We start from the raw sequence: 20519 nt of genomic DNA on the forward strand, positions 1-20519 counted from the left end.
AAGTGATTAAGCTGCAAAATGAAAAGCATTGTATAGAATGAAAGGGGTCATTCATAGATAAACTGTTTATTATATTTTAGCTTTATCGAAAGGACTGCCGAAAATGGAAATCTAGCGTATGCATACTATTTGTAAAGTAGCTTTGCTAATGAGTAATATAACAATCCAGATCGATTTTCTTGCATGCTACTTGTATTCTTTTACAAAGAATAAAATGTTTCTTGCCTTTTTTCATCGATATAAAATAGTATGGCTCATACCCTTCATTCTCATTTCTTTTTGATAACCACCAAACCAGTTTTGCTCTTGACGCAAATTTATTTTTGATAATACAAGAACAGTTCTTGTAATATACCGTCTTTATACTTCATAAATAGATTCAACAGAGACAAAAAGCCATTTGTTGTTTTCACATAAATCGATTATAATATAATACCAAATTCATACAGAAGTAGTGACATATATTGCTATACGAAGGAAATATTCTTATCGCCAGTTTGAAAACAAAAACTTCCACCGCATGAAAGAATGATTTATTATAAACAAATAAGATAGTATTCCTTCCAAGGAGTTATTGGCGTCTTCTTTCTTTAACAGAAGAGTTTAACGGAACTTACCTGAATTCATAAGGTTTAGAAGAGATTTCATTGATCAGTCATAAGTGATATGTTGGAAGGTGCATTGGAGAATTATCGACCAATTTTTGAAAAGGCAAACCAATTGCATATATATGACCAGTTGAAAACATTAAAGGAAGTCTCTTCTGAAAAGTTTCAAACTCTTTGGGGCGAAGTTAAGAGTTTGCATTTAGAGGAAATATGGAGCAAATTCAAGGATGCGATCGAACATAGCCAAAAGCGGAGCAAACTGGCCCCATCTGATGTCTCTCCAGTTCCAATAATCTCAACAATCGAAGATTCATGGTATAGTTTGGGCTTAGAAGAGATTTCAAAGGGTCGTGTTGCTGCTTTAGTGCTTGCTGGCGGCCAAGGTACGAGACTTGGGTCAGACGATCCAAAAGGATGCTTTAATATTGGATTGCCTGGAAACAAGACCTTATTTGAACTACAAGCTTTAAAAATACAAAGAGCAGAACGCCTTGCGCGAGAAGCGTATCCTATGCAGAAACAGCCAGCTAAAGTTTTATGGTATGTTATGGTGTCCGAAGCAACCAAGGACATAACCCTTTCTTTTTTTGAAAAAAACGATTATTTTGGAATCCAAAAAGAAAAAGTTTTTTTCTTTGAACAAGGAAAATTGCCTTGCTTAGATGTCGAAGGGCGAATTCTCCTTGAGTCCGACTGTACCGTTTCCCAATCACCCAATGGAAATGGCGGTGTTTATGAGGCTTTAAAAAATACAGGTGCACTTCAGCATATGAAGAATTCTGGAATTGCCCATGTCACCGCTTATAGCGTAGACAATGTGCTTGCTTTACCGGTAGATCCTGTATTTATCGGCATGGTTCAGGATAAAGGATACCAAGTGGCTATGAAAGTTGTAGAGAAGAAAGTTGCTGAAGAAAAAGTTGGCTTAGTTGTCTCACAAAATGCACATCCGTCAGTAGTTGAGTATTCTGAAATTTCTGAAGAGGCTTCTCATGCGAGAGAAACAGTGGATGGAAAGACATGCCTACGGCTTCGTGCTGCAAATATTGCTTATCACTATTTTTCTGTGGACTTTTTAGAGCACATGTCCCACAATGCTAGGTATCTTCCTGTTCACCTCGCTCTTAAGAAAATACCGAACTTTGATGTTACTCAGCACCAATTTTATCAGCCATCATCCCCGAATGGATATAAACTTGAAATGTTTATTTTTGACTCCTTTGAACAGATCCCCGTCGAGAAATTCGGTTGTTTACAAGTCTCACGGGACACATCTTTTAGTCCTTTGAAAAATTCACTGAACGCACCCTCCGACAACAAGGAAACGTGCATACGGGATCTCTATGCTCTTGGAAGAAAATGGATATTACAGAACGGCGGGATTTTAGAACAGGGTGATTGTCCTTTTGTTGCTCCATCTTTCAGCCTTCAAGGAGAGTCTCTTGAATGGATACGAGGAAAGCGTATAGCTGAAATTCCTTTATATTAATAACTAGATTCTTATAACTCTTTTTAAAGACCTATATTAACACAATCTTTTGATGAAGCTAGTTCGTTTACCGAGACATAGTGAGTTGAATCATTAATCAATCTCTTACCACCTACACTCCGAAACTACCCTGTTTTCCATTTTCCAAGTGGTTTTTATATAGCATTTAAAATAAATTCCTTCTATGAGACGAAGTATTTGTTTATCTAGTGCATCACGTCCTCCTAGCACGTTTCAGCCGAAAAGGCTGTATTCGCTTGCATCCGAGTCATTAAATAAGAACCCGGAAAAGCCTAAAGAAGGACGTTTGGCTCGTGTCTTTAAAGATCCTGCTGGGAAGTCATGGAAGGATCTCAGTACTCCGCAGAAAGCCTACCGTACTTCTGCAAACTTTGGAAACTTGTCAATTGTCGTATTCGGAGGAGGCGTGTTTGGCTTAATCGTTTATGCTTTGGTTACCAGTTTATGGTCAGGTGAAGCCCATTACGGTGATGAGGCATTCGATTTGTTGAAAAACAATCCAGAATGTCAATACGTTTTTGGTGAGGAAATGAAAGCTATAGGTGAAGCTAGCCATCCTTTAAGACGGACTCATGGTATTTTGACAAGCCGAGTTTGGGATCATAAGGGTATTGAACACTTGGTCTTGCAATTCCATTTGATCGGTAACGGGCATAAGGGCCATGTGTTTGGAAGACTCGCGAATAACGGAAAGAATTATGTCTGGGAATACCTATATGTTGACGTTGCTAATTATGGAAATATTATTCTATTTGACAAAACAAAATCTATAAGACACCAAAACAAGAATTTGGGTCTTTGGGGAACTTTGAAAAACATCAGCTGGGGAAAGTGAACAAAATCAGTTTCCTAGATTTAACTTAAAGGTTTGCTATAAACATATTTCCTACCGAATGAAAGTATACCGAATTTTTAAGAGTTGAAGGATATATGAAGCAGACATGGCTTTTTGGAAGATTTCATGATGACTTCAAATGTTTTGCCTTCAAGTTTTGCTGGAGAAGTCGACAATATAGGATTACTGAATTTTTTTAAAAAAAAAAAAAACTAATGAAATGAGAGTGATGTTCACCTTTAACAGTGTACTAAAACTAATTATAGAAGCAAGTACTTTAATCTTCCATGGTTTTGCCGTTGAAAACGAATATTTGGTAATCATTTTATAAATTCGTATTCAAACAGGAGGAAACCTATATATCTTAAGACTTATAAGGATTGCTGAAACGAAAAGCTAGCAAGGTCCATGTTACTTTGCAGAGAAATAATGTCATGAGGGAGCTTAAGGTATTTGTATCTAACTCTGTACTCTAGGAAAGGCAAGAAAGAACTTTTTAAGGAAGGAGAGGTTTGGAAAGGCGGCTACAGCATTGACGAGTGCTTTTAGTTGCGTACCGAAAAGCCAAAGTTTATGGGATCAAAAATTGCAAGAATACAACACATATTGTTTTGGATACAATCTCTTAAGGTCTGGTATCGTAGCGATTCAACGTGATATCCCGCGGTAAAATCTAGAATTCGAATACTTTTTAGCTCCCTAAAAATACACATATCGCATCAACATGATATTACCTTCAGGTAATCTTTAGGATGCTATTAAGTCGATGAATTGACTAATGGGCCAACGAAACAGGTTCTTAGCATTTCCTCTTCATTCACATCAGCATGAGCCTTCGAAAGTGTAAGTACGTTACAATCGACCACACAAGTTTGACTTACTATATTGTTTCGTGGCATCAATGCCAGAGTGTTTAAAAATTTTTTTTGCACCGTCTGGGTGATAGGGAGCATAAGCGGTAACGTTATAGACTTTTCCTCGAACGGCAATCCAACAGTCGTCTTTCGTATTGTGCTTTTCCAATTCCTCCATCGTGACTTCAAAGGCTGATCTACTCCCTTTATCCTTGGTTAATTTCTCATTCCTTAATGCAATCCATATAAAACTGTTTTACTTACAGACAAATTTTCTCCGCTCCTTACTAATGCGTCCCATTTTTCTTGGGTGCATCCTGGTTCATTTTTTTGTTTTTTCTTGCTTTTCCTTTTCGTTTGCTTTTCTCCACCCGCTCGTGCAGGCTCTTCTTTGGTAGCTTCTTGCTTTGAAAATAGCGATTTCAGGAAAGACGACAATTTTTCTGAATCAAAGGGCCCATAATCCAAATAGTAATATTCAAAAACAATCTCCTTTCCAACCTCTTAACTTTCTAACTGTAGACAAGATTGTAAATCTTCTTTGTTTACCTTGCAAAAATGGAATTTCAATCCACTTTGCGATGAAGGCAATGTTTACTAGCACAAGTTACGGCTGATTTATGAATACAGGCTACGCTGCTTGATGGAATAGAAATTATCCATAGTCCCAGCCAACCCTTTTAGACCAATATTAGGTGGTCATTATTTATTTTTTTAAAGAGCAATATACTTTAAGGGAAACGAAATAACTACACAATTTATTGCAAAAAAAGGTACATAAAGACGGAGTAGGAGCATTCTTGTAAATCATAATGCGTTACGGTCTCCACCGAACAGACTATAACAAGCATCTATACGACGGTGAACATAAAATAAAATCGTAGAAAGAACGTTCACACCCAGCAGTATTTTGTAACATGCAAAAAAGCACGTGTCAAACAAAAACAAACCATTAAACAACAAAAAAAAACAAAAAGAAGAGAATAAATGAGTCGGAAAAGAGATATAAACAAAATAAAGTAATTATTTATAAGCACGGCGCTAACCGGTCGTTTGGTCAGAGTTATCCGGCAAACTAAACAATCCAATGTCATCTGTCGTACTTGTATCTTTTAGGAATTTGTCAAAATCAAAATCATTTAATAAAGCTGCATCAAGATCCGTAGATCCAGAAACATCCAAGACGGGGACATTAGAAGGCTTTTCCAAATTATTCACAGAACCTGGTATAGAAGAGCTATGTTGTCCGGTTTCCTTTAAATTCGGCTGATTTCCATCAAACTGTTGACCATTTTGCATAGTTGTGCCGCTATCTGAAAAACCAATGTCTTTCATTAATGCATCACTTGAAGGAACAGCAGGAACTGATTCTAACTCTGATCGATCATCCTTTTGAGCAGGATTTACATTAGGTGTTTCCGTAGTAGGCGGGTTAGACTGACGCCGTTTCTTCGTTTTTGCTCCCGTAGGTGAATCCTAAATATTTATTAATACTTGTTTTAAGTTGAATATATTATCATATAGTATACTTACCCGGTAGTGAGTTGGCCTTCCCAAGCGATTTAGTGGATTGTTAAAATCTGGAGATTGCATTGCGGTATCCGCAGGGCTAGAAATAAGGCCCGTATAATTTAACGACATATTTTTATCAGCAGGATATGGAGAAGCTCGTGCTTCTGACGCCCTTGGACGGTTTAAGGCTCCCATTGATGCAACATCAGGGTTTGTTATGATATTGTCGGCAGCCGTATTTTCGAGCTGTTTTTCATTCGGTTTCGGCATGGCATTCAAGGGAACTCCTGTAGTTAGTTCTGGATGAGCAGGAAATTTTCTGTTTTCTGGTGATGTAGATTGATACATCCGGCGCTCCTTCTCTTGACGAACCAAAAGTAATCGTCTTTTATTTTGTTGTTCGAGTAATTTCAATTCTTCCATATAGTTTTTTAATGCTGGATTCACATTATTCGGCGCTTGAGGAACATTCATGCCGTAGGGCATTGGCTGTCCATATGGAGTCGGTGGTTGGAATCCATACTGATGTGGTTGGGGTACCGATGCACTAGGACGTTGTGGATGTACCGGTGTTTTATCAGAACCAGTTTGTTGCAAAGAGGGGTTGGAGTATGAGGGCATAAATTGCCTTTGATGAAACGGTCCATTGTTTTGGAAATTCACTTCATGGAGCAGAGGTTGAGCAGAATTTCCAGGAACCATAAAGTTTCCTGAATTTGCCAATGAAGGATCGTAAGAAGCTGGAGGTTGAGGAATAGAATTAGGTGTTAGCGGCCGACTTAATCTCCGACCCGGTATGGAAGCGCCAGTTGCAGTTGCCGGATTAGGATTCGTGTCAGTAATGCCATGAGATTGATAGTTTCTAAAGTCTGGTACGGGAGTCTTTTGTGTAGAAGGGAAAGAATCATGAGTAGCAGGTCCCATGACTGGCGGCGTCTTAGACTGGCGATTAGAAGCTTGAGTAGGAAATACAGGAGGAATCTGAGTCGCGTTTAGACTTTCGGCTTGCTGCTTCTGAGATTGTAATTGACGATAATGTAGTTGCTTCAATTGCTGAAGCTGAGCAGCAGTAGGAGGGAAAGTTTCTCTACCCTGATTATTCATTACAGCTTGACGCATCAGTTGCTGACGATTTTTATCCATGAGCATTCCATTTCCATGGGGCATCCTCGATGGATCATAATTATGAATAGGGTCTCCATTGTACATTTGGGGAGGTGTGGGTACCTGACACATGCCGTTCGGAGGTCCCGACTGCATCGAATTTTTTTGTAAAAGCTGCATACTCATATAAGACTTTTTCCTTAAATTGCTGATATGAGACATGTAATCCTTGGCAGGCTCTGAACCACTTCCTCGGCGAGCATTATAAATGTCCCAAAAAACGTTCCACCATTCAATTAAAAAACCGCCTGAGGAATCAATTGGCAATACTGGAGGCGGTGGAGGATCTTTTCCTGTTTCATGATAATTAAAGCCTTGTTTAGCAGAATCAGGGTTTTGTGGGTCATTCAAGTTTGGGCTTTCCCGTTTAACGTTTGCCGGAGACGAAGTTGGTTGCTTATCGGAAGTCGCCGAATTATTACTTACAGGTCGCACCAGTGTTTGGACTTGCGCTTCTTGTCCAAATGCCTGTGCTGCTTCCCAATAGTTTTTCTTTACGAGATAATCATAGATATACGAATTCAGAAGGGATTGAGTCGTTCTATCGGCTAAATTTGTATGTTCATGGTTATTTGCATCATTCAATTTGCCCTGCTGACTCGAGCCAGATTTTTCAGCCGGTTCTGCCATCAACTGGGGTGGTGTTGTAGTGAGTTGAAGCACTGAAGAGCTTTCACTGTAGAACACAGCATGGGATTTACCTTGCAGCGAAAGCTTAAGATAAAATAAATACTGTAATTTAATTAGTAATTTATGGACTTTAACTTCTTACTGTCTAAAACATCGCCTCAAGAGAGGTGAGTCTTTTCAGTTATCAAGAAGTCAAGTCAACGCTTTTAAGCTGACATTATTTTTTCTAAATCGTTACTTATTGTTTCACTTTGAAATAGCTCATCATAAGAATGGGGTTTTCAGTCATAAAGGTAGTAAAATCGATGTTTTGACTTTCATAGCGAATGCTGATTGTTCCTTTAATACACACACTACGCGAGCAAATACCAAAGTTCTATGCTTTTCAATACAATGATTATTAATGCTAATCCCTTTTCTCACTGATTTGCATCAAATGTATAGCATGACAAGAAGATTCAGTTCGCGCGCATTCGTTCCTTCTCAGTTGTTGGTTTTATGTAAACTTCTACTCTACCATTTTAATGATCCGCTAAAAGTTTCCTTTTCTTTATTCACTTGTTTCCACTGATGCTGCACATTAAAAAAGCTTTCTAATATGTTTGTTTACTTACGAAGTTCTTTTAACATCACTAAGTGAGGCTTCGAAATCTATCAATCTTCTATTAAATATATCTAAGAAAGTGATTTTGTAAAACGCAAAAGGGTTTAAAGATGCACAGCGTGATTAAACAGTCGAACAATCTTAATATGCGTTTAATATGATAAACAAAGAATATCAATATTACAGACTGTCTTTATATGTAGAGAGAGACTATGAAGATTAATACTAGTAACTTAAAGAAAAGCTTATGTTCTAAAAACCAAGCTCTCAAATGACTTTGAAGGGTTTTACTGCTAATGTAAGATGAAGGTGTCCTTTACAGTTGCCAATCATGAACAGAAGAAGTTTTGCTCTTTAAATGTATTTAATTACAAATTTTTGTTATATTCATTTCATTGAATTCCAAGACTCTATACTCTATTTTGGAGTTTTCATGCTTGCTATGTGCGGTGGTATTCTTTTAGCTATTACTGTATAGAAGGGCTGCAATTATCTTAAAACAAAATTGACGGGATCCACTCTTAAACCATACCTTACATTGTCTTAAATCGTTAATTTATCATTCTTTTTGAAAAGTATAAGCGTTCTTCGTGGTAGTTTACTCTTATACGTTCGAGTCATTTCTAATAGTAATGGACAAGCGAAAAGAATCCGAAATTCCACAGAATGGACATGTTGTACGTATTCAAGATGAAACTGGTCGGTTTCCTAACAAAATATATAGGTGAAACGACCTCGTGTGGAAGATGTAACTTTAGTCTCAGAAGAAGATACTGTATCCAGGACTTCTGACTTAGTGGCTCCTAATTTGCAAATGTTAGGACATACTTCAGAAGTTTTAACATCAAGATTTGATCCCTCTGGCTCAAAATTTGCGTCTGGAGGGATGGATCGTCAAATACGTATGTTCGATGTCTTTCGTCTCCCAAAACTGCTGACAACTAACATTGCTTTTCAAATATAGTTTTATGGAATGTATTCGGAGAAGTCAGTAATTTTGGTATTTTGTCTGGTTCAAAAGGTGCCATAACGGATTTACAATGGAGCAGAGATGGTGAAGTTTTATACAACGCTTGCTCCGACACTAACTTATACTCCTGGAATACGAACTCCGGACAGAAAATAAGAAAGTACAAAGGCCATGCTGGCGTGGTCAATGCTCTAGATGTATTACGGGTCGGTTCTGAACTATTAGCTTCAGTCAGTGACGACTCGACTTTGAAGGTATGGTTTTTATACACTTTCGGAATTCAACGTTTGTAAACTAACAGAATAATTAAAGGTATGGGATACCCGTTCTAGAGACTGTATACAAAGCATAGAAGAAAAATTTCCACTTACGGCTGTCGCCATTTCCCAGCAAGGCACTACTGTATACACAGGAGGAATCGAGGGTAACATCAAAGCTTGGGATTTAAGAACAAACGAAGTTCTCTACACTCTAAAAGAACATAATGATATTGTAACGAGCTTGTCTTTGTCTAAGGATGGTTCCACTTTATTATCCAATTCTATGGACAACACAGGTAAGCATTTAGCAAGCGAATTGCTGGTTAAAGACACTAACATTTATTTATTTAGTACGAACATTTGATGTGAAACCATTTGCTCCTTCCAGTAGACAGATCAATGTTTACAATGGAGCCGTTCATGGATTAGAGCATAATCTTCTGAGAGCCGCATGGAGTGGTGATTCTCGTTTAGTTGCTACAGGTAGCTCAGATCGAAACACATATATCTGGTCATCCTCTTCGGGTGAAGTGAAATACCAATTGCCTGGTCATGAAGGTTGTGTTAATCACGTCGATTTTCACCCTACCCAAAACATCATTCTGTCGTGTTCTTCTGACAAAACAATGTTTCTTGGAGAACTTAGTTAAAGTAAATAAAAATGGCTTAAATGTATTTATTTTATCCTGTAATTATTGTACCTTGTCCTTACCATACTCATCAGCTTTGACACTGCATCATACGCTATAGCAGGTAGGATTTGAGGTTTAGTAGCCATCATGAGTAACTTTTTATGGTATTTATTAATTTCTTTATCAAAATTCCTAACAAATGCTTTTTAGGCTGAATAATCTTGAAGATTGGATGGATGAAGAGCAAGTAAAATTGCTCTTCAACAATACGCCCGTTTCCGTTACTTATTACCAAGATAGTGAATCTCGTGCTTTACTTAGAACATGTAAAGTTGAGTTTTCTTCTCCGGAAGCTGCCGCTGATGCGCTAACCACTTTATCCGGTCAAAAGACCATTTCTGGTAGCCCTATCTTATTAGACGTGCTGGCTGATTGGGAAAAGCCAACATATTATATGCTTTTTATCACAAATATTGATCCTGAAGTAGCTGAAAACGAAGTGAAGCAGTTATTTCAAACATATGGCTGTGTTTCTGCTCGAGTCTTACGATGCATGGATTCATCATCAACAAGTTTAGCATTTGTATGGCTTAATACTTTAGAAGAAGCAGAAAGGGCGCACGTGGAAATGCAAGGAGCGTTATGTATTAAACGCCCTATTCTTGTACACTCGATTCGATCTGACCAGAATACTTATCTTAATTCCCCTGGTTACTATGGCTCTCCACAACCTTTGAACCAATTCACGGACCAAAACAATACATCAATTTTTGTATCGGGCCTTTCTCCCCAAATAAACTCTGAAAGTCTTCGATCCTACTTTGAACATCTTGGTGAAGTATTACATACACAAGTATATAGTGGCTTTGCTAAAATTACTTTTGTACAACGACATAGTGCAGAACGCGCACTTAACGAGATGAATAATTTCCCAATCCTCGGTCAGCGAATTCAGCTTTCCTGGTCCCGGCCGCCCTCTATGAGTCTTCTTCCTGCTGTTCAAAGTACATATTGGCCTGCATTACACGCACCTGTTTATCCTTCCTGGGGAAGTATACCTACGCATAACTTCTCTCCCTTTACATATGTTAATCGCTACGCAGCAAAGACTTTGAATCAAACCACTCATCTACCTTTACTTCCACCAGGTTTAAAAAATGGAACGGATTATCCTTATCTTCCAATCCCACCCACTATATTAAATGAAAAGTATCTCGCAGACAAGGAAGCAGTAGACACCCGACTAGAAGCCGAGTCATCTCCGTTAATTCCAGTGCATTATTCTTAAAAATACTGAGTAATGTATGAAATATGCGACGACACAATGGTGTTCCAATGATTTTCAAGTTACGCACTGCAACATTTAATCATAAAAATTGGATGATTTCACTTTTCCGTTTTCAAGTCCAAGGTATGAATTTTAATAAGCGCGGTCTCATCCTTAAGATGCTTTATTATTTTATAGGTGAAATCACTCATTTCTTAATGTTCTTTGGGATAGGATGTTCGGGTTATTTTTGCACATAAACCACGACATTGTGTATGTGTTTTTTTTTTTTTTTTTTTTGTTTTTTTTATAGTTAGTATAGAGGATAATTAGATCAAGTTGTTGTTTATTTGTCAAAATACTTTACTTTATTCTAATTAAACTACTCACTTATTTGAGCACGGAGCTGTGGACTTTGTTATATCACCGTTCTTTTGTTGCCGACATTTTTACAATGAGATTCAGCTACTGACATTATTTTGTTATTATCTCTTACTAGGTACGAGACTGCACACCCTCAAAACATAGCCGGGGATTTGTTGAAAAGTTTCGTATGCATCCATACGTAAAATATATGGTTACAGTAACTCTATCCGATGAAAACATTAAACGATAAAGTTGCTAAAGCAAACTTCCCAAACAAGCAAGACTTCTCAAAGGTGGTACTTGCCCATTAAGGCGTCACGTTATTGTGAACGGCAATTGAAAAGACCAAATCCAAGTTAGTCATCTAACTGAATGAGTAGCTTTGTGTAATGAATTTTTAGATTCAAGTAATTAACCATATGTGATTTCGTTCATAAATTTGCATGTAGTAGAAGGTGATAGTTCCTGCCATCCACACTATTGAGTTGTCATGCCTGTAACAGATAAGCTTTCAAAGATGAAAGAGAAAGGTAATAGATTGATTCAATAAATCGTCTTTTTTACACTTCTGTTGTACAACGACACCATTGTAACAAGCCATCAACAAAAATGTCACTCAGTACTCGGTTCTCCTACGAACAATGACTTCCTATTATTGTTTAAATAAATTCTGAAGTGCTCTGCTTCTCATTTTTTGATGTATATAATATGCTTTCGGTAATTGTTGATTCCTCGTGAGTATGTGGGTATCACTCATAATATTCATTCACTAGTTCAAGTTGGCCCTTTAGAGCCTGAAAAATGCTTTAGCCATAGACTTATGTGATTATCGATGTCAAAATCTTCGAAAGCCATTGTGTCAATTTCCGGATGAGTTTTGAAATCCTTATCTCCACTTATCCAACTTTGAAGTCTTTCTAAAATCGTTATAGCTTCAATAATACCTTTGCAATTCTTTTTTTCGACTGATTTAAGAGTTCTCCAAGCACAATTAATGTCAGCTACTACTGCCGACTGTGAAAAAATAAATAATCCCTTTTCACTGCAAGTGAGATACGCCCATACAAGCGTAAATACTGCAATTATGTTACCTTTTATAATAGGCTTCAATTGTGGAATACCACGCTGACGAATAATGCCAGCATTCTTAATCCAAGAAGACGCAGAACTCAAGCAAATAATGCATGCCGAGATATCTGTATGGTTTAGTTCTATGGTAGAACGATATACAAGCATAAGATTTTCCAAATATTCCAATTCTAAATATGCTCTCGTGCTTCCAAGGGAAGCGTCAGCGTACTGCTTTAGCTCACACTTCCATTCGTCTAATTTTGTATGTAAACGTTGCTGAATACCTTTTTCAATAGTAATATGTGCCTGGTACAATTCATTAAGAACATTAGAAGTAAATCGTCTTAAGTTAATAATATGCACGCTTAACTCAAGGTTCCAGCCGGTTGCATTTAAGTCTGCAATAGATGCGCTTTCTCCAATATCGGTAACAGACGAAAACATCTTCACATCTATGCTGGAATCACTGATACTAACAGGCCTTCCCATACTAGATGCTAATATTCGGTCCAAAGAGTAAAAGGACCAAAAACATCGCCTCATCAGTTCTGTAAGACTATTAGGGATTTCAGATGATGTATATGTAGCTTCACGATGAAGACCGAGAGCAATAGCAATAGCTCCAATTTTTCGAATGATGCCATAGGAGTCCAGTCCTGGGACTGACTCAAGCAAGGAAAATATTCCCAAGTAAAGTAGCTCACGCAAATGATCAAAGCTGTAGGGGCACCTCGATTTTGAAAGAAAATGAATGGACTTCCAAAAATAGTCCGAGCAATCCTTACCTATAAGAGAAGATCCGATCGCTAAACACATATTTGCTTCGTATAATTGGTATGCAGAACTCGAAGATCCATTCTCATAAACGCCGACAAATAATTCTGAAAAGCTTTTCAAATTAATAAATGGAAATGATACAAAGTGGTGAATCACTGCCGTTAACAAGGCATGTATAGAATCACGATTAGGAAGCAAGTATAAAGATTCGCTAAAAGGTATTTCTCTTAAACTAATATTAAAAGGGATTTCCTTTTGAAATGAGGGAAAATTTACCGTAAAGCCATTACGTTCGGCTTCACCCGAGAGACAATTAGCAATCATCTTTCCTGAACTCGGCCCAATATAATGATCCTTCTCAAAGCAGTTCTCATGAGAACCTGCACTCTGTGAATCGAAAGAAGTTGGTACAGGAAAATCCAATATCAATGCATGCATGTAGTTTGTAAGATTTTTTTCTTGTAAATACATCGACATTATTTCAGACTCGTCGCACTCAGAGTTCGTAGGCGATGAAGGAAGAGTGGGAATAGTAACTGTGGCACCTGTAGGTATAGCCGAAGCGTTAATTCCAGTATCTGATAAAATGGTTTCCAGCCATTGAACTCTGCAGACCAAGCTATAGGTTTCTTGTTCGGTCATTAAGAACCCATCAGGCATTATGCAGTCACTACCAGCTTTCATACAGCTACTGCAACTTGGTCGTCTAGCATCACATTTCGTTCTTCTTACATGGCACCTGGTGCACGCTCTTAGTGCTCTCCTGCTCGCAGGTCTTTGACGTTGAGTCGACTTGAATTGTATAGAAAGATCAGAGTTTGGACTGAAGCTTACGCGATTTGACGCGGTATTTTCGAATGCTCCAAGGGTTGAAGATGTTGAAGGCAATTGTCCTTCATTGCTGTGAGTTTCTTGCATGAGCAATGTAGGCGTTCAATAACCACAATTTCAAAGGAAGGCTTAACAGTTCATATAGAGTGAATCAAAAGAAAGCTAGTTTACAGATGTCAAAGTTCGAGTAAGAATATCGAACTCAATCTGCAACAAGCTATATAAGTTGGGATGTAAGTTCTCGAAAGAGAATCAGGCCGTAAATCGAATAGTTTATTCTATTCTTTGCCATTGCTATAGCAAAAGAAATAAAATACTGCGTTTCAATTGAGATATCCAAAAAAGGAAGCACAGTCGCTATGTCCGAAAAAAGAGTGACAGTCCTTTCATCTCTTTTCATTTATGTATTCAACTTATAATTCACATATTTTCTTACAATCTAAAACGTCTGTCTTTGATCAAATCCCAAAAGTAGAGAACATTCGTTGACATAAAAAAGGAGGACATCATGCTCAAGGAACATGCTAAGCTCATACTGAAATTGGGGATTGATGCTAGGACGCGCTTTTGAACCTCGTTCTATACGGTACTTATAGATTTATTTATGTACGGTAGTGAAAAATACGCCGGCAAAAGAACACTTCCTATTCACCCAACTGGCAGAGTAGGAGTATGAGAAATTAATTTATTCGTTTCTAAGAACGAAAAGGGGAATATAGCTAAAAGAAGCAAAACAAGGATTAGAACGTAGAGAGGAAATCTTTATGACTCAAAACATGCTTAAGGAATCAACTTAGAGTTGGAATAATTTCTACTGATGGATCTATATTGTGAATAAATTGTAGTGGAATTCGTGGATTTTAGTATAAGTGACATAAGTGACCAAGACTCAGTGAATTTTCATACTTATTCAAAATTTATCTGTCTATGAAATAATAAAGCAATTTCTGAATAGAGCCAATTTATGTAGAAAACAAAAATATTATTGACGAAAATATAGCAGAAGGACTACAGTATATTGACTTAACCATCATCGGCTCAGCCGATTGTATGGGATGCAATAGTGTGAACTAACAATTTATCAAAATTGTAATGAAAAAAGAGCTAAGTTGGGTAGCTGCATTATACAATTAGTTTATGAAAATTATCTTGTTGGCCTTTAGTTATTCGATGAAATACCATTAAAATCATCAAAATAGTTTATAACTAGGAATGACACAGAAGTTATATGGATAACCCGATGGATATTTTGAGAGGACCAAGCCCATCGGTAGAATCGTTTGGGCGGATGATTATTCTTGCTACTTTGTCTGCAAGTACTCAAGGACTCAATCGTCTATAGTGGTTGATGATCGGAATATCCGAATGCAAACAAAACCAGCTTTATCACTGGCTTCGGCCTTTCAAGAGTTTTCTTTGGGGTCGCCATGTAAGACCAATATTTAGTAATTTCTACTCGCTTTTAAAAGTCAAGATTGACAAAATATCCAACGCACACTTGAAATCCGGAAATCCCGAAAATGCAAAAAATGGGCTGTTCTGGGAATCGAACCCAGGACCACCATCACCCTAAGATGGTATCATACCACTAGACCAAACGGCCACTTTTACGAAGAGTATGCCGTAATTCTTTATTGTGTAATTTTTTTTTGCAATCACTTATCTATGTCATTAACATAATTAAAGAAGTTATCCAAATTGTGAATTTCAAGACTGGAATTAAATATGATAAAGGTAATTTGGTGTCATACAAGGTCGGATAGCACAGTTGGTAGTGCGCATGACTGTTAATCATGAGGTCGTGGGTTCGAGTCCCACTCTGACCGTTTCTTTTTCTTCCTTACCTTAACCTTATTAAGGCGCTTATTTCAATAAAATCATAAATATTTTCCGGTCTACTTAGCTTATTGTATATATAATGAAACAATTTCCAATGAGAAGATAAATAGTATACTAGTAATACGGACGAAAAGTAATGGACAACGTACTTGAAACAAAAGGATTGTATCTATTAACTCTTGCCAACTGCGATTTAATTCACTTACAATGAAACGCAACCACGAAAAAATGTGTTATGAGTTTTCGGCTGCGCCGATCCATGTTTTATTTACTGCTCAACCGAGGGGAATTAGAAAATAAAACACTATGAAAATAGAATCCTGTGCTTAATTAAATGATAAAAAAAATCATAAAACCTAATAAAATTACTTGTATACCGGTTGAAAAAACAAAGCTTTTCCAAGCATCGTCGGAGAAGCCGACGATGAATAGTGAATTCTGCTAAACCAAATTACCAAACATGAACGCATTTTACTATGCCTAAGGAGCTCATCTTGGATAAGCTGACTCCAAATCGGCAGTAGGGATGTTTTATAACAAATTGGCGGAAACATGGGATCATATACGAAGAAAATGGATTCGCAAACAAAAGCTAAAAGGAACTTGAGTTCAATCATGTAACGCGAACAATTGTTATCACTGATTCTTTCCATTCCAAGCTGCGTATTCCTGGCATTTCTTTAGAACTTGCGAGCTTCCTTTCCATCTGTGGATTCTTACCAACGGAAATTATTACCTTTTGGCGCTTTGTTTTTGAATATTACCTCGGCAAAGATAACTGTTCTTCTTCTTGAGAAGTCGGTTCTTTGGGATGCAATAAACCTTTCCTTAAAAAACAACTTCTTTGAGATCATGGAGAATACCAACACCATGCAATGGACACTTTGGTTCTTTTAAGGCATGGAATAAGATCTATTTTGGTGTATTCTTGGCGCTATTTCTATGCAAGTTATGGTTCAATAATTTATTGCATCGCTACTTCATTCCTTTTTCTGTTTACACCTCCTTGCTGATAGTCTGATCGGTTTTATCGCCTTTTTTGGAGTATCTGGAGGATTCTTTAGAGGGAATCCAAAGTCTCTTAGCACATAAGCTCGAGTTATCTTCCCAATTGAGGATGTTTGATAGTACTATCAAGAAACGTGTAAAGGAACTATGGGAGCTTGAGCGACAACGGAGAGATATATAAAGTCTTCTGGTAGCCGCAAAGTTGAAAGCATACCATTGTGTTGAATTTGTTTTATGACACCCTTTCCTTCCAGGACCTTTTCTATTTCCATCTTTTTTGATCAGGGCCTAGCATAATAGGTTGTAAAACGTTTTCTTTCTTGGATTTTTTCTCTTGCTACAGTTTGGCTCTTTATTAAAATTCAAATTTTCTTGGGTGAAGCACTTTTTACAATGGACTCGTCGCCTTCACCTCCTCAATATGTACCTGAAACAAGGGTGTATTCCTATTCAAACCGTAACTTATCTAATGAACATGCAGATATTGATGAAAAGAAGCCCGCTGTTGTTGAACAGTCTGAAGTCTCTGTCGGTGAAGTTGACATTGTCCAACCGAAAGGATGGTTTTCCGATTTCGTTGATGGTTTTCGTTTGGCTAATACAGATGATGGTACTCCTGAACATGGTCTTAAGCGGAAACTCAAGTCTCGGCATATCCAAATGATTGCTATAGGAGGAGCCATTGGTACTGGTGTTTGGGTTGGTAGCGGGCAATCTTTAGCTACTGGAGGTGCTGCATCTGTCTTAATTAATTATATTCTGGTCGGCACCATGGTTTTTTTTACCGTGTATAACCTGGGTGAATTATGCGTCGCCTTCCCTACTCGCGGTGGTTACATTACACATGCTACTCGTTTTATTGATGACTCTTGGGGATTTGCCTTGAGCTGGAACTATGTCATGGGTCCCATCGCTAGTATTCCGCTTGAACTTACCACTAGTACAATGGTCATGCGTTACTGGACAGACCTCAATGCGGGTATATGGGTCACAATTTTCATTTTCTTTCTTATTTCCGCAAACACATTTGGTGTACGACTCTATGGAGAGCTCGAATATTTCTTGTCCACAATAAAAATTGCAGCAATGTTTGGTTTCATCATCCTTGGCATTATTATCAATTGTGGTGGTGTCCCCACAGACCACCGAGGCTACATTGGGACCCACTTGTTTCGAGAAAATGCGTTTCGAAATGGATTTAAAGGATTTTGCTCAGTTTTTACCACAGCCGCCTTTTCTTTTTCCGGTACCGAATACGTAGGAGTTGCTGCTGCTGAAACCGACAACCCTGCCAAGGCTTTCCCAAAGGCTGTTCGCCAAACTTTTTTTCGTATTGCCATTTTTTATATCTTTTCTCTTCTCATCGTAGGTCTGCTCGTTAGTGGTGCCGACCCTCGCCTAACTTCTTATAGCGGGGTGGATGCCAGTCCCTTCGTCCTAGCCATCAAAGACGCAAACATTAAAGCCTTACCTTCAATTCTAAACGCCGTTATTTTAATTTCTGTTATATCTTCTGCGAATGCAACACTCTATGCAGGAAGTCGCGCTATTCATTCTTTAGGCTGTAATGGGTTCGCCCCAAAATGCTTCGGCTGGGTAGATCGTTCTGGCCGTCCTATCATTGCTCTTCTCATTCTTTTTTTCTTTATGCCTTTGGCATATTTGGTAGAAACGGGAAAAAGTACAACTGTGTTTAACTGGCTTCTGTCTATTTCTAGCCTTGGCACTTTGTTTACCTGGGGGAGCATCAATTTAGCCTATATTCGTTATCGTTCTGCTATGAAACATCAACAGCGTAGCGTGAAACAGATTGGTTTTCGCTCTCCTTTTGGTATCTATGCCGCCTGGTATGCCTTTGGCTTTATTTGCTTGGTATTAGTAGCTGAATTTTATGTTTCAGTTAGCCCCATTAGCGGAAAATCGAGTGCGAATTCCTTTTTTATGAACTATTTATCAGCGATTATTATTTTGGTTTTTTTTGTTGTTCACAAACTTATCTACAGAACTCCGATCATTACCTCCAGTAGTATGGACATCGAAACTGACTTGGCCTGTGTAGTACCGTCAGAGAAAGATCAAGAAAAACTCGAGACGACCGGCTTTGGGTCACTTCAAAATGCCATTAAGAAAATGCTATTTTTTTTAAAAACATATTTTCCTTGATGATTCTTTTCTACGGATATTCGTTTCCCATTCTTATTTTTTACGCTCATTTTCGCTGCTTTAAGCGAATGTATTTATGTTTCTGCAACTTCGCTCGTTAGTTTATTGCAAATACTACTCAACTCTATTCATGTTTACCTTTTCACCGTAACGAACTTTAGGTGTGGACAGATTCTTTCCATGTTTACATAGACAATGCAGAGTTTCAAGAATTCTCAAACAATCCTTTCTGTGAGAGTTTGTAGTATTTTTGACGATATGAGAACAGAAATTATTTCAAGTGTATTTTGCTTGAATGTGGTAGTCTGAGTTTTCCTATTTGCTACTTGCTGCTTTGTTTATATAAGGAAGGGGTTTTGACTTGGGAGCATCTCAATTCCATTCAACCAGAACCATTATCAAATTTTACTTTACAAATAGATGTCTATTAATAATAGTTTCATTACTTGCAATGAGTTCCAACAGTCATAATTCAAGTCGTGCACCGTCAGAGCAAACACGATTACTAGATAGTCGCGACGAAAGTTCTAGCCAAAATGATACCAAGTTTACTCACTTTTTTGTAACGATTTCTGTGGGATACGCTTATGCTATTATCAATTTACTTTCCTTCTACTATTCTGATCGGGGTCCTTTTTTCGTTACTGGTGGGTCACAAATAGCTTTCTGGGGAATCTACAGCATTGGATTAATTTCTTCCACGGCACTTCGAATTCGTATGTAAATACTTAAAGTTCTCTCGAGAGAGTATGACTTCCTTATATGCTAACTTCAACCTTAGGACAGACGAAAGATGCCATTGTATTCGTTAAACACTGGTTACTGGGATGCTTTATGACAATTCTTTATTTTTTAATATTTATCTCATACCTCCAGGATCATATGTACTCTTTGGACCCTCCTAAACGTCCAGTCGACCTTCCTCGATGGATATGGATTATCATCGGTTTGGTTTTGTGTGGATCCATTGAATCACACGCATGTAAGAAACCTAAAAGGTCAATTGAAATAGCTAATATCCAAAAAAAAAACTAGATTGTATAAAAAACTCTAACGATATTCTGGTTGCCGTTCTGATGACAATAACTTATGTGGTTCTTTTATGCCCCATGCCTCTGTTTCTGTCGCAGATGGGGTTATTATTTCCTTTAAAATGGCTAATTTCTTCCCCAAATTTTTTTGTCCTTTCCTTGATGTCCTTTTGCGCTATCACATTATACCAAACTTGTAAGTGTTCGTCTTGTTTACAGTCGCTGACTTTTAGCTTCTTTCGAAATGGCTTTATACTGGAAGAAAAAATTTATTGTGGCTTGTTTAAAATCTTTTTGTTTTACTTCTTGTGTAGGCACTCCTGCTTTCATTTCAGCATTTACAAAGCATATGAAGGGAACCGATAGCTTGCCAAAAGGATTTTGGTATGCCATGGCTGCTACTGCAGATGCTCTAGCAATCCTAGAGGCGAGTAAGGATGAATTTTTATAACAATTGTTATTTTTCTGACATTCATAGTGTACCCGGGTGCTTTATACAGAATATATCGTGGCATAAAAGATCCCCTTTGGAATTCTAAACCGACAAATGATGACCCAACGGAAGAAGTCTGAGCTATTCTAACGTC

The 20519-nt window shown here is 37.8% G+C and overlaps 10 protein-coding genes and 2 non-coding genes across 12 annotated transcripts; 7 read left to right on the forward strand and 5 right to left on the reverse strand.

Moving 5' to 3' along the window:
• Positions 1-666: 666 nt before the first annotated feature.
• On the forward strand, positions 667-2097 carry uap1 (UDP-N-acetylglucosamine diphosphorylase Uap1/Qri1; the record flags this gene model as incomplete). Its single annotated transcript, XM_056182817.1, has 1 exon — positions 667-2097. One exon carries the CDS (start codon positions 667-669, stop codon positions 2095-2097), a length of 1431 nt encoding a protein of 476 aa, XP_056038621.1.
• A 184-nt stretch (positions 2098-2281) lies between these two features.
• Positions 2282-2953, forward strand: tim21 (TIM23 translocase complex subunit Tim21; the record flags this gene model as incomplete). The annotated part of the gene is made up of 1 exon (XM_056182818.1): positions 2282-2953. One exon carries the CDS (start codon positions 2282-2284, stop codon positions 2951-2953), a length of 672 nt encoding a protein of 223 aa, XP_056038622.1.
• An 852-nt stretch (positions 2954-3805) lies between these two features.
• Positions 3806-3985, reverse strand: SOMG_04032 (NADPH-hemoprotein reductase; the record flags this gene model as incomplete). The annotated part of the gene is made up of 1 exon (XM_056182819.1): positions 3806-3985. The coding sequence occupies one exon, from the start codon at positions 3983-3985 to the stop codon at positions 3806-3808; it is 180 nt and encodes a 59-aa protein (XP_056038827.1).
• Positions 3986-4848: 863 nt separating this feature from the next.
• Positions 4849-7113, reverse strand: adn2 (DNA-binding transcription factor Adn2; the record flags this gene model as incomplete). The annotated part of the gene is made up of 2 exons (XM_056182820.1): positions 4849-5283; positions 5341-7113. 2 exons carry the CDS (start codon positions 7111-7113, stop codon positions 4849-4851), a joined length of 2208 nt encoding a protein of 735 aa, XP_056038623.1.
• A 1236-nt stretch (positions 7114-8349) lies between these two features.
• Positions 8350-9597, forward strand: spf38 (U5 snRNP complex subunit Spf38; the record flags this gene model as incomplete). The annotated part of the gene is made up of 5 exons (XM_056182821.1): positions 8350-8394; positions 8442-8619; positions 8682-8941; positions 9000-9243; positions 9299-9597. The coding sequence occupies 5 exons, from the start codon at positions 8350-8352 to the stop codon at positions 9595-9597; spliced, it is 1026 nt and encodes a 341-aa protein (XP_056038829.1).
• Positions 9598-9726: 129 nt separating this feature from the next.
• usp109 (U1 snRNP-associated protein Usp109) lies at positions 9727-10867 on the forward strand (the record flags this gene model as incomplete). The annotated part of the gene is made up of 2 exons (XM_056182822.1): positions 9727-9743; positions 9790-10867. 2 exons carry the CDS (start codon positions 9727-9729, stop codon positions 10865-10867), a joined length of 1095 nt encoding a protein of 364 aa, XP_056038830.1.
• A 1119-nt stretch (positions 10868-11986) lies between these two features.
• SOMG_04036 (fungal specific transcription factor domain-containing protein) lies at positions 11987-13978 on the reverse strand (the record flags this gene model as incomplete). The annotated part of the gene is made up of 1 exon (XM_056182823.1): positions 11987-13978. One exon carries the CDS (start codon positions 13976-13978, stop codon positions 11987-11989), a length of 1992 nt encoding a protein of 663 aa, XP_056038831.1.
• Positions 13979-15422: 1444 nt separating this feature from the next.
• SOMG_20197 lies at positions 15423-15494 on the reverse strand. The gene has a single exon. It is a non-coding gene; the product is annotated as a tRNA-Pro (tRNA).
• A 150-nt stretch (positions 15495-15644) lies between these two features.
• On the forward strand, positions 15645-15717 carry SOMG_20198. Its single transcript has one exon. It is a non-coding gene; the product is annotated as a tRNA-Asn (tRNA).
• A 1009-nt stretch (positions 15718-16726) lies between these two features.
• SOMG_04037 (uncharacterized protein) lies at positions 16727-17010 on the reverse strand (the record flags this gene model as incomplete). The annotated part of the gene is made up of 2 exons (XM_056182824.1): positions 16727-16860; positions 16953-17010. The coding sequence occupies 2 exons, from the start codon at positions 17008-17010 to the stop codon at positions 16727-16729; spliced, it is 192 nt and encodes a 63-aa protein (XP_056038627.1).
• Positions 17011-17131: 121 nt separating this feature from the next.
• SOMG_04038 (amino acid transmembrane transporter) lies at positions 17132-18901 on the forward strand (the record flags this gene model as incomplete). The annotated part of the gene is made up of 1 exon (XM_056182825.1): positions 17132-18901. One exon carries the CDS (start codon positions 17132-17134, stop codon positions 18899-18901), a length of 1770 nt encoding a protein of 589 aa, XP_056037367.1.
• Positions 18902-19352: 451 nt separating this feature from the next.
• Positions 19353-20505, forward strand: SOMG_04039 (uncharacterized protein; the record flags this gene model as incomplete). Its single annotated transcript, XM_056182826.1, has 5 exons — positions 19353-19617; positions 19683-19883; positions 19937-20128; positions 20166-20363; positions 20411-20505. 5 exons carry the CDS (start codon positions 19353-19355, stop codon positions 20503-20505), a joined length of 951 nt encoding a protein of 316 aa, XP_056038619.1.
• Positions 20506-20519: the final 14 nt, after the last annotated feature.

The sequence above is a fragment of the Schizosaccharomyces osmophilus genome, chromosome 2, assembly GCF_027921745.1.
Source record: "Schizosaccharomyces osmophilus chromosome 2, complete sequence".
In the NCBI taxonomy this organism is placed as follows: domain Eukaryota; kingdom Fungi; phylum Ascomycota; class Schizosaccharomycetes; order Schizosaccharomycetales; family Schizosaccharomycetaceae; genus Schizosaccharomyces; species Schizosaccharomyces osmophilus.